This window comes from Coregonus clupeaformis, unplaced genomic scaffold (genome assembly GCF_020615455.1).
Source record: "Coregonus clupeaformis isolate EN_2021a unplaced genomic scaffold, ASM2061545v1 scaf1194, whole genome shotgun sequence".
Taxonomy (NCBI): Eukaryota; Metazoa; Chordata; class Actinopteri; order Salmoniformes; family Salmonidae; genus Coregonus; species Coregonus clupeaformis.
Window position 1 is genome coordinate 135,001 of NW_025534648.1, and position 10,000 is coordinate 145,000.

The following is a 10,000-nucleotide window of genomic DNA, read 5'->3' on the forward strand; positions in this document are numbered from 1 at the left end:
CGACCGCTATTCGGGACGGCGCTCTGTCTCAGGCTAACGCCTCAGTCAGTGCAGTTCAGACCCGTGCTGCGTTCACGGAGGGCCTGATTACTACGGTTACGGGCGTAACCAACGTATACGCGCCCCCGTTTCTCTCAGAACGCGCCGATAATAACCACATTGGGGATGGCGCACTATCACAGACTAAGGTCTCTGTTAGTACGACCCAGACCCATGCTGCGTTCAAGAAGGGCCCGATTACCACGGTCACGAAGGTGCCCAGTGTATCGGGCGCCCCCACCTTTCCTGAACGCGTACCAGGCTCACCACACTGAGTGTAGTTCAGCCCACCAGAGGTGCAGAGCTGAACGCACACAGGAGGTGAAAGGAGGAATAATACCTAGACGCCGTCTTGGTTTATCTCAAAGAGACCTCACATTACAGACTCCAAGGAGTACTGTAGTGAGTGCCTCTCATAGCAGGCTGCAGTCTCAGTCAGGAGACATGATGACGCAGCCGCTAGTTAGGGGATGGCGCACTATCGCAGACTAAGGTCTCGATTAGTGCGATTCAGACCCATGCTGCGTTCACGGAGGGCCCGATTACCACGGTGACGAAGTTTCCCAGTGTATCGGCGCCCCCACTTCTTTCTGAACGCGCTAATACTCACCACACTGAGCGTAGTTCAGCCCACCAGAGGTGCAGAGCTGAACGCACACAGGAGGTGAAGGGAGGAAAGATACCAAGACACCGTCTTGGCTTATCTCAAGGAGACCTCACATTCAGCAGGCAGCTGTCTCTGTCCCAATGTGACATGAAGGCGCAGCCGCTAGCCGGGAATGACGCCTTGCTGCAGGCTAATGCCTCAGTCAGCGCAGATCAGACCCGTGCGACGTTCACGGAGAGCGGGAATACCAGGGTTACAGGTATAACCAAGGTGGCGTACGAGTTCACGAGGATGCCGTTTGGGTACGCCCTGGCACCTCGAACGTTTTCCAAATGTGTGGAGGCGGCATTGGAACCGCTGCGTCGTCAAGGGATAAGGATATTAGCCTACCTAGACGACCTGCTGGTTCTCGCCCGTCAGCAGAGCTGGCGTTCACGCACACGACACAGACAGTGATTCATCTCGCGCGTCTGGGGTTCGCTGTGAATTGGAAAAAAGAGCGCACCCTGGCCCAGTCATCAGATTGTCTACCTGGGACTACAGCTAGACACTGTAATGATGAGGGCGCGAATTTCGACCCTCGAAGGGCAGCATTGGTACTAGCCCTGAGGAAGTGTCGTCCGAATCACACAGTAACGGGGCGCTATCGATCATGTCACTTTTGGGTCTCATGTCGGCAGCCCACTCTGTGGTACCGCTGGGGCTTCTGCACATGCGCAGAACACAGCGGTGGTTCGCCCAACTAAGACTAGACCCAGTGCGTCAACGTCATCGGTTGGTGGTGGTTCCTCTCTCGCTAAGAGCAGACCTGGACTATTGGAGGAACCCGTGCGTTCTCACGCACGGAGTCCCGATGGGCAAGGTGTCATCCCACATTCCAGTGTATACAGATGCCTGTCTAACTGGATGGGGAGGGACATGTCAGTCTCAAGCGTAGGTGGTGCATGGCCTCAATCAGGTCGGCACATAAACCTCTTGGAGTTGGAAACGGTTCGACTGGTTTTGAACCACTTCGGTCTACCCTTCGGGGTCGCGATGTGTTGGTTTGGTCAGACAACCGGACCACAGTAGCTCACATAAATCGCCAGGGAGGGGTCAGGTCTCCTGCCCTCCACAGGGCGGCAGAGGAATTGTGGCTGTGGGCTCACAAGCACCCTTCGCTGCGTTGAGAGCAGCGCACATTCCGGGCTACTTGAACGTAGGGGCAGATCTCATGTCAAGAGGGGGTCCTCGAGACGACGAGTGGTGTCTGCACCCAGACATTGTTCTCCAAATTTGGAAACAATTCGGGAGAGCCGAGGTGGATCTGTTCGCGTCACGTGTGAACGCGCGAGTGTCCCTATGGTTCTCCCTGAGACAACAGGACGAGCCGCCATTGGGAAGAGACGCGTTCGCGCACTGCCCGTGGGCGAAAGTTCTCCTGTATGCATTCCCTCCGCTGTCTTGCATTCTCCCACTGCTAGCCAGGGTGAGATCAGAGGAGCTAACAGTGATACTGATAGCGCCCGATCGCCCGGGGGCTCCGTGGTTTGCAGAGATGAGTCAGATGTTGATTGTGCCACCTTGGACAATTCCACATCGACGAGACGCGTTGAGCCAGGCGGGAGGCGCGATAGGGCAGTGGCCCATAATCGGCCAACCACTGAAGGCTTGGTTCCTGAACGGGACAGGTTGAGGCGCCGTGGGTTATCTGATGCAGTGATCAGAACCATACAGAGCGCTAGGGCCAGTTCCACTTCCAGGATGTACACAAGCAGATGGAATGTTTTCTCACAGTGGTGTAACACACAGGACGTAGACCCCATGAGCTGTCAGGTAGAGAGTGTGCTCTCATTCCTGCAGTTTATGTTTGATAAGCAGAAATCGCCCGCCACCATTCGAGTGTTTGCAGCGGCAATTTCAGCTGGTCATGAAGGGTTTAACGGGAAAAACCTGTTTAGTCACCCATTAGTGAAACGTTTCTTATTGGGAACGCGACGGCTTAGGGGCCAATGCCTAGAGCTACGCTGCCCGATGGGATTTGGCTTTGGTTCTCGAAGCGCTATGTAAGTCGCCGTTCGAGCCATTGAATCAAATACCCCTCAAAATGCTGTCTATCAAGACGGCGCTGTTGCTCGCCTTGACTACCGCTAAGCGAGTCAGTGATTTGAGTGCACTGTCGACAGACCCGACTGCTTTGCCATTAATGGCGATTTGAGCAGAGCGGTGTTACGTCCTAACCCGGCATTTGTGCCGAAGGTTATTAACAGTGCATATAGATCACAGACCGTGGAATTGTGGGCTTTTATCCCCCTCCTCATGGGGAGAGGAGTGAGAAAAAGCTTCATTGTCTGTGCCCAGTACGCGCTTTGGCGTGTTACGTTGAGCGCACAGCAGCGTTAGGTCATCGCCTCAGCTGTTTGTGTGTCACGGTGCGGCTGCATTGGGTAGAACCACTTTTCTAAACAGCGTTTGTCTCATTGGCTTTGTGAAGGCATTGAGACGGGCGTCTAGGCGGGCGGGGCAACAACCGCCTCAGGGTATTAAAGCGCATTCCACTCGTGGAGTAGCAGCTTCTACTGCCCTCTTCAGAGGTACAGAGGTAGTGGATATTTGTAGAGCGGGCGTCTTGGTCGACACCGTCTCCTTTTATTCGCTTCTATCTGTTGGATATGTCTTCTAACTCTTTGGCTCGATCTGTACTCAGCGTGGCTGAAGGGGAGATCTTGAGAAAGTAACAGAGAAAAGAAAGCAGGATTGTGACCATGTTCATAAATCCGCTTGTATTAGAAGGAATATATTATGGCACGGTTTTTCCAACTCTTTAGCTCGGTCGGCATTCAGCAGAGCTGAAAGGCGATTTTGAGCTAGAAGGGGAAGAGGACAGAGCAGGACCTGGGACAGGTTCCAATCAGGTCCGCCTTGGTTAGGAAAGCGTGTTATGTCAGCATGTCTCTTGACTCAGGGGTCAGTACATAGAGACATGTATTGAACTGACAGAATGTGAGGTCATCTATCTGATTCAGACAGTATGACCTTTATATTTTGTTCCTGCCTACTAATCTATGGATTCATAGAGTGAGTAAGGCGGTCTGTTGGACACTTAATGTAGAATGACTGATGTCATTCCATTAGTGGACGATAGTGTTATCACAGAATATTGAGGCACGGCTATCTGTTGGTACAGATTAGCACGGCGTCTATTCCTGATGATCTGCCCACTAGCCATTGGCATTGCCATTTGAGCTAGATGGGGCGGGTCTATAACCAATGACGCGGTATATTGTGATGCCCAAGGGGGTTTTTAGTCACAGTACGGCGGAATTGGTTGCAGCCATTGCTGGGCTTGACCTTTTTCATTTTTTAATGGGAAGTGTTAGGCTCGGCAGGGAGTACATTTTGGAGCGTTTCGCTCCGCCTTAAACCACTAGGAGCATAGCTCCCCCTATGAGGGCGGAGCTCCACGATATAGAACGACTAGTTACCGGAGTGTAACTCCAGTTCTATGAGTGGAGCGGAGCTCATAGACTTAAGGCCCTACCGATCCTCTCTAGTCTCGCTGAAGATAATATCTCGGGAGGCAGATTGATGGAACGGGGTTCCTTATATAGGGACACCTGTACTCCTATTGGCTGTAGGTGTGTGCATAATTTTGCTTCAGGCTGTTCTGCCCTAGGGCAGAGGGTAAACCACTAGGAGCATAGCTCCCCTATGGGGCTCCGCTCCACTCATAGAACTGGAGTTACACTCCGGTAACTAGTCGTTTAGGGCTGTCTGTCTGTCTGTCTGTCCCTCGCTCCAATTGGATAAGGCCACACCGGCCCGGTGGCCAATCGTTGCCTCTTGTGGCGAGGTATAAGTACGGCTCTCGAAGTGGCGAGCGGCTCATTCAGACTTTCTCAAGCTACCAATATGAGCGGAAGAGGCAAAACCGGAGGCAAGGCCAGGGCGAAGGCAAAGACCCGTTCATCCCGTGCCGGGCTCCAGTTCCCCGTGGGCCGTGTGCACAGGCTGCTGCGCAAAGGCAACTACGCCGAGCGTGTGGGCGCTGGCGCACCAGTCTACCTGGCCGCCGTGCTCGAGTACCTGACTGCTGAGATCCTGGAGTTGGCCGGCAACGCTGCCCGTGACAACAAGAAGACTCGTATCATCCCCCGTCACCTGCAGCTGGCCGTCCGTAACGACGAGGAGCTGAACAAACTGCTCGGCGGTGTGACCATCGCTCAGGGTGGTGTGCTGCCCAACATCCAGGCAGTGCTACTCCCCAAGAAGACCGAGAAGGCAGTCAAAGCCAAGTAAATTCGCTACTGCGACTTCAACTTGACTACTCAACCCCCAAAGGCTCTTTTAAGAGCCAACCACCTAGCTCTCCAAAAGCGCAAAGTACCTTTCTATGACCGCCACACATTGAGTGGGTGTATACACAACTATTTCGACATTCGCCGGCGGCGTCCTATTGCGCGTAAAGGGCCGGCGGCGTCCTATTGCGCGTAAAGGGCCGGCGGCGTCCTATTGCGCGTAAAGGGCCGGCGGCGTCCTATTGCGAGCGCGCACCGGGAGTTTGAATTTTGGAGAGGCCGCGCCTCCCGTCCAATGGCCAACGGAGGAGGCCTGCGCGACGGGCCAATCAGGTTGGTGGGGAGATGGTGTCCAATCAGCAGGCCCCACTGCCGGCTATATAAACTTCACTTAGGCATTTCGAGGCTATACTCCCGACTGTCAGAGAAGCGCCATGGCCAGAACCAAGCAAACCGCTCGCAAATCCACCGGTGGCAAAGCCCCCAGGAAGCAGCTTGCCACTAAGGCTGCTCGCAAGAGTGCCCCGGCCACCGGCGGTGTGAAGAAGCCTCACCGTTACAGGCCCGGCACCGTGGCTCTGAGAGAGATCCGTCGTTACCAGAAGTCCACTGAGCTGCTCATCCGCAAACTGCCCTTCCAGCGCCTGGTGCAGAAATCGCCCAGGACTTCAAGACCGACCTGCGCTTCCAGAGCTCCGCCGTGATGGCCCTGCAGGAGGCTAGCGAGGCTTACCTGGTCGGCCTGTTCGAGGACACCAACCTGTGCGCCATCCACGCCAAGCGGGTGACCATCATGCCCAAGGACATCCAGCTGGCCCGCCGTATTCGCGGAGAGCGCGCATAAATGAGGATGACCTGAACTCCAAAATCCCCCAAAGGCTCTTTTAAGAGCCACCTCCATATTTCCATCAAAAAGGCACAATTGTTCCATGTATACACGCACCTCTACATTACCCACCATGTATGTTGTTCACTAACACGTCTAAAAGCTACGTATTGCACCTTTTCGTTGCCTGAAGTCTAGCTTCAATGTGTGTGTGTGTATATGTATATATATATATATATATATATATATATATATATACAACCATAAATACACCTGTTTGGCATCATCCACTTCCTTTGGACTATAGTAGCACAGTAAAATGCTTTACAAAGGAGGGGGAAAAGAAACGAGTGATAATATAGGCCGAATAGTTACAAGAATTGTGTTCAGATGAATAATTGACACTATTAGTTGTGTGTCATTAGTTGCCTTGAATGCAGTCCAGAAGAAACATTGCATGCCAACTTACTTTGAAAGTCCCATGTTGCAGTGCTGCTGAGAGACTCATGCAGAGGCCCAAACTTTACAGTGGAGCACGGAGGCCATCTTGTGGTTAAATTTGGGTACTGCACACCATGGTTATTTGCTCTTTAGAGAGAGCATATAACAGAGGCGCGCTTTCTGTGCCAATGGCCTCAATCAGGTCGGCCAAACGCAGATAATAGCGCACCGGCGCTGAAGTCATGCATTCACTTCAACTCAACTAGCGAACACACCATGTCTGGAAGAGGCAAAGGACTCGGAAAAGGAGGCGCCAAGCGTCACCGCAAAGTTCTCCGCGGTAACATCCAGGGAATCACCAAACCCGACTTACAGTTAGTGAATACATATTTTTTTATACTGGCCCCCCGTGGGAAACAAACCCACAACCCTGGCGTTGCAAACACCATGCTCTATCAACTGAGCTACATCCCTGCCGGCCATTCCCTCCCCTACCCTGGACGACGCTGGGCCAATTGTGCGCCGCCCCATTGGTCTCCCGGTCGCGGCCGGCTGCGACAGAGCCTGGATTCGAACCAGGATCTCTAGAGGCACAGTTAGCACTGCGATGCAGTGCCTTAGACCACTGCGCCACTCAGGAGTAGTCGCTGACCTTGTCAATATCAGCATTTCGCTCTACTTACCGTAAAGTGACATCATAATAGTAGTACATTACAGTATACGTTTGCGTAAAATAGTACCATTTAAAGGGAGTATGTCAGGGTCAATTACTGACAAATGAGAACACACTAATCCTCAGGGGTCATTTAGGGGCAAAACGCACCACTTTGTGAAGGTTTTGTTTTGATTGAAGAGCAAGAAAAGTATTCATTGGTTCCACTTCTTTCCCTTCTAAATGCGTTTGCCTAAGGACAGGCAGTATGCACATATCTAAATGTTATTAAAAAATCAGTATTTTTTGCCACTCAGAACACAGACATTTACCTTAAGGGGAGATACCCTCATTTTAGACTTCCCAACATACATTTTCATGACAGCGTTCCTAATCTGCAGTAGGCAAAGCAGTTGAAAATCGGTAGGTTAACACCAAACCGTGAGGTGATTATGAATTCAGAGCAGTCGGATTAAGTCATAGTCAAATACATTTGAACAAATGACCAACAATATCACACGGAAGTGATGTGAGCATTGCATTGTGGAAAGCAATGACTTTACAAGAACACGTATTGCAACGCGAGGCATGTATTTCTAGATTAAACACTGATTCAGTATGATGAACAAGTACATGTATGATTTGGTGTGCTCTACTTGAACATGCGCTTAGAGTTTTGAAACCACTGCCTATATGATGAGCTGTCGTTGTTTGTTTTATTACCACGTACTTATGGAAATTGCACCAGTTGAGAGATGATGGCTCTCTTGTGCCTACGGTGAAGGGTACTTCTGATCCAGCAGGTGGTGCTAAGATCCCTCCCTATATGACTTGAATGATGAGTTGATTTATTCCTTATTGCTCCTAATGATTTTAAGGCCAGTGTTGGCAAACATTACTTCTGCTCCAGCAGGTGGCCATGAAATCCCCCTATATGACTTGACTGACCAGGTAGTTGATGGACTCCTTATAGCTCTTAATGATCTCAAGCAGAGTGTTGGCCACATGACCTCTGGTCCAGCAGGTGGCGGTGAAAATAGTCCCTATAGGAGTTGACTCATTTCTTTGAGGTCCTAAATGAAGCATAGGGCGTCAACAGTGCATCTCGGCCTAACCCTGTTCCGGGCCCATTTCTTCACTCGATGCTTCCGGTGTTCTTCATCTCCTCTTCAATAGTCCTTCTCCACGTCTTCCTTCCCGTCTTGCCCTGTGCGTTCCACTGAAGTGTCTGTGTTTTTATGTCGTTAGGAGTTTTGCTCACTGCGTGTCCCCCTTCCATTTCCACTTTCTGTCCCAGTTGGGTAGCTATCCATTATACTGTAGCCTACTTACTACCAATGTCACTGTAGTCAAAGGTGATGTTCGATTATTATGTATGAGTATTATTATATATTGTTATATTATTATGCTGAAGCCTATAGGGTGTGGTAACAGGCCCTCTGTGATTGGTTGTTGTACTGTACACGTCAAGTATCTGCACTCTAGCCTAATTAGCCTAACCTGCTAGGGAAAAGTCACTTCCGGTCGTAGCTGTATCCCGCCTAGTCAAAACCTTGTTAGTCCTTATCCTAAAAGGCACCCTCTGTTCCTCGATATACTCCACCGAGGGCCGGCAGCCAGTAAGTACAGGTAAGAGACAATTATGGCAACAATAAGTTGTCCTATGAAAGCTAGTCACATCTGAGATGTTCAACTGCACTGACTGATAAAGTGGCAGTCTGGGGGGTAAAGGTACGCCACTCTCGGCCTCACAGTTTATGCATAGGGTCGTCTTTATGCAACAAAATAGAAGACTTTCCCAAATGTGCTTACATCATTGCGTAATGTCAGGGAGTCACACAAACAGTGTGTGCTGTTTGGCTGCAACACACATTAGGCATAAGGATGATGACAACTATTTTCTAAATGCTCCAGCTTGCAGAGGGATCACCACCCCTCCCATCCGCACCCCAGGTCCTCTTGGCCCCCTTACTGTCAGGCCGAGTGGTGTCTAGGGAAGAAAGAAGCAGAGTGATGTTTATTAATGACAGTCAATACAACACGTCCTTCCATAGCTAAACAGAGTCATCCTACTAGTTCAGTGTTTCCCAACTCCAGCGGTAGAGTAGCCTACCCCCAACAAGACCCATTTTTCTTGGAGCCCTGGACAGCCACAGCTGATTGAACAACCGGTCACCTAATTACCAAGTCCTCAATGAGAAGAATCAGGTGCAACAACCACAACAACAACAACAACAACAACCACAACAACAACAACAATATGAGGACAGGGACACAGTGTACTAGCTGATCTCCCAGTTGTCACAGTTTGGCCTTGTGTTCCACATGGCCTATATCAGTATTTGAGTATGTTTCCCGCGCACGTTAGTTGCTTTCACGTCATCTTTGAAATCGCTCCTCCCTAGTCCCCTAGAACGAGCGCCCTCCCCTTTGTAACGCCTCCGAACATATAACAGAGGCGCGCTTTCTGTGCCACTGGCCTCAATCAGGTCGACCAAACGCAGATAATAGCGCACCGCGCACCGGCGCTTAAGTCATTCATTCACTTGAACTCAACTAGCGAACACACCATGTCTGGAAGAGGCAAAGGCGGCAAGGGACTCGGAAAAGGAGGCGCCAAGCGTCACCGCAAAGTTCTCCGCGATAACATCCAGGGAATCACCAAACCCGCTATCCGCCGTCTGGCTGCCGCAGCGCGCGTGAAGCGTATTTCCGGTCTGATCTACGAGGAGACCCGCGGTGTCCTGAAGGTGTTCCTGGAGAACGTGATCCGTGACGCAGTCACCTACACCGAGCACGCCAAGAGGAAGACCGTTACCGCCATGGATGTGGTTTACGCTCTGAAACGTCAGGGACGCACCCTGTACGGTTTCGGCGGTTAAACGCACTCTCTTCGGAACCTCAACACCCCGACTCGAACCCAAAGGCTCTTTTAAGAGCCACCCACATCCGCTTCAAAAGGGCCCATTCCATATAGTGTTTTTTTTTTCAGTATGCTATTTAGTAGGAAAGTATGAGCCACTTCGAGTGGACAGGGAGTATTAATTAGAGGATTCTAATGTCCCTTCCAGTTTTAGCGCACAGAGGGAGGCCTATATCTGACAGTGGCAAAGTGTAGTGACGTTGTTATTTTGGGTCAAGCAATAGTGGAATTTGGA

At 51.0% G+C, this 10,000-nt stretch overlaps 2 protein-coding genes across 2 annotated transcripts in view; both read left to right on the top strand.

The window, feature by feature from the left end:
* Positions 1-4,524: 4,524 nt before the first annotated feature.
* LOC123486402 (histone H2A) lies at positions 4,525-5,057 on the top strand. The gene has a single exon (XM_045217707.1). The coding sequence runs from the start codon at positions 4,538-4,540 to the stop codon at positions 4,922-4,924; it is 387 nt and encodes a 128-aa protein (XP_045073642.1). The 5' UTR covers positions 4,525-4,537; the 3' UTR covers positions 4,925-5,057.
* Positions 5,058-9,384: 4,327 nt separating this feature from the next.
* Positions 9,385-10,000, top strand: part of LOC123486404 (histone H4-like) — a 783-nt gene continuing 167 nt past the window's right edge. Inside the window, exon 1 of the mRNA XM_045217709.1 lies at positions 9,385-10,000. This exon is cut by the window's right edge and continues 167 nt beyond it. Coding sequence (XP_045073644.1) covers positions 9,413-9,724 — 312 coding nt within the window. The 5' untranslated portion in view covers positions 9,385-9,412 and the 3' untranslated portion in view covers positions 9,725-10,000.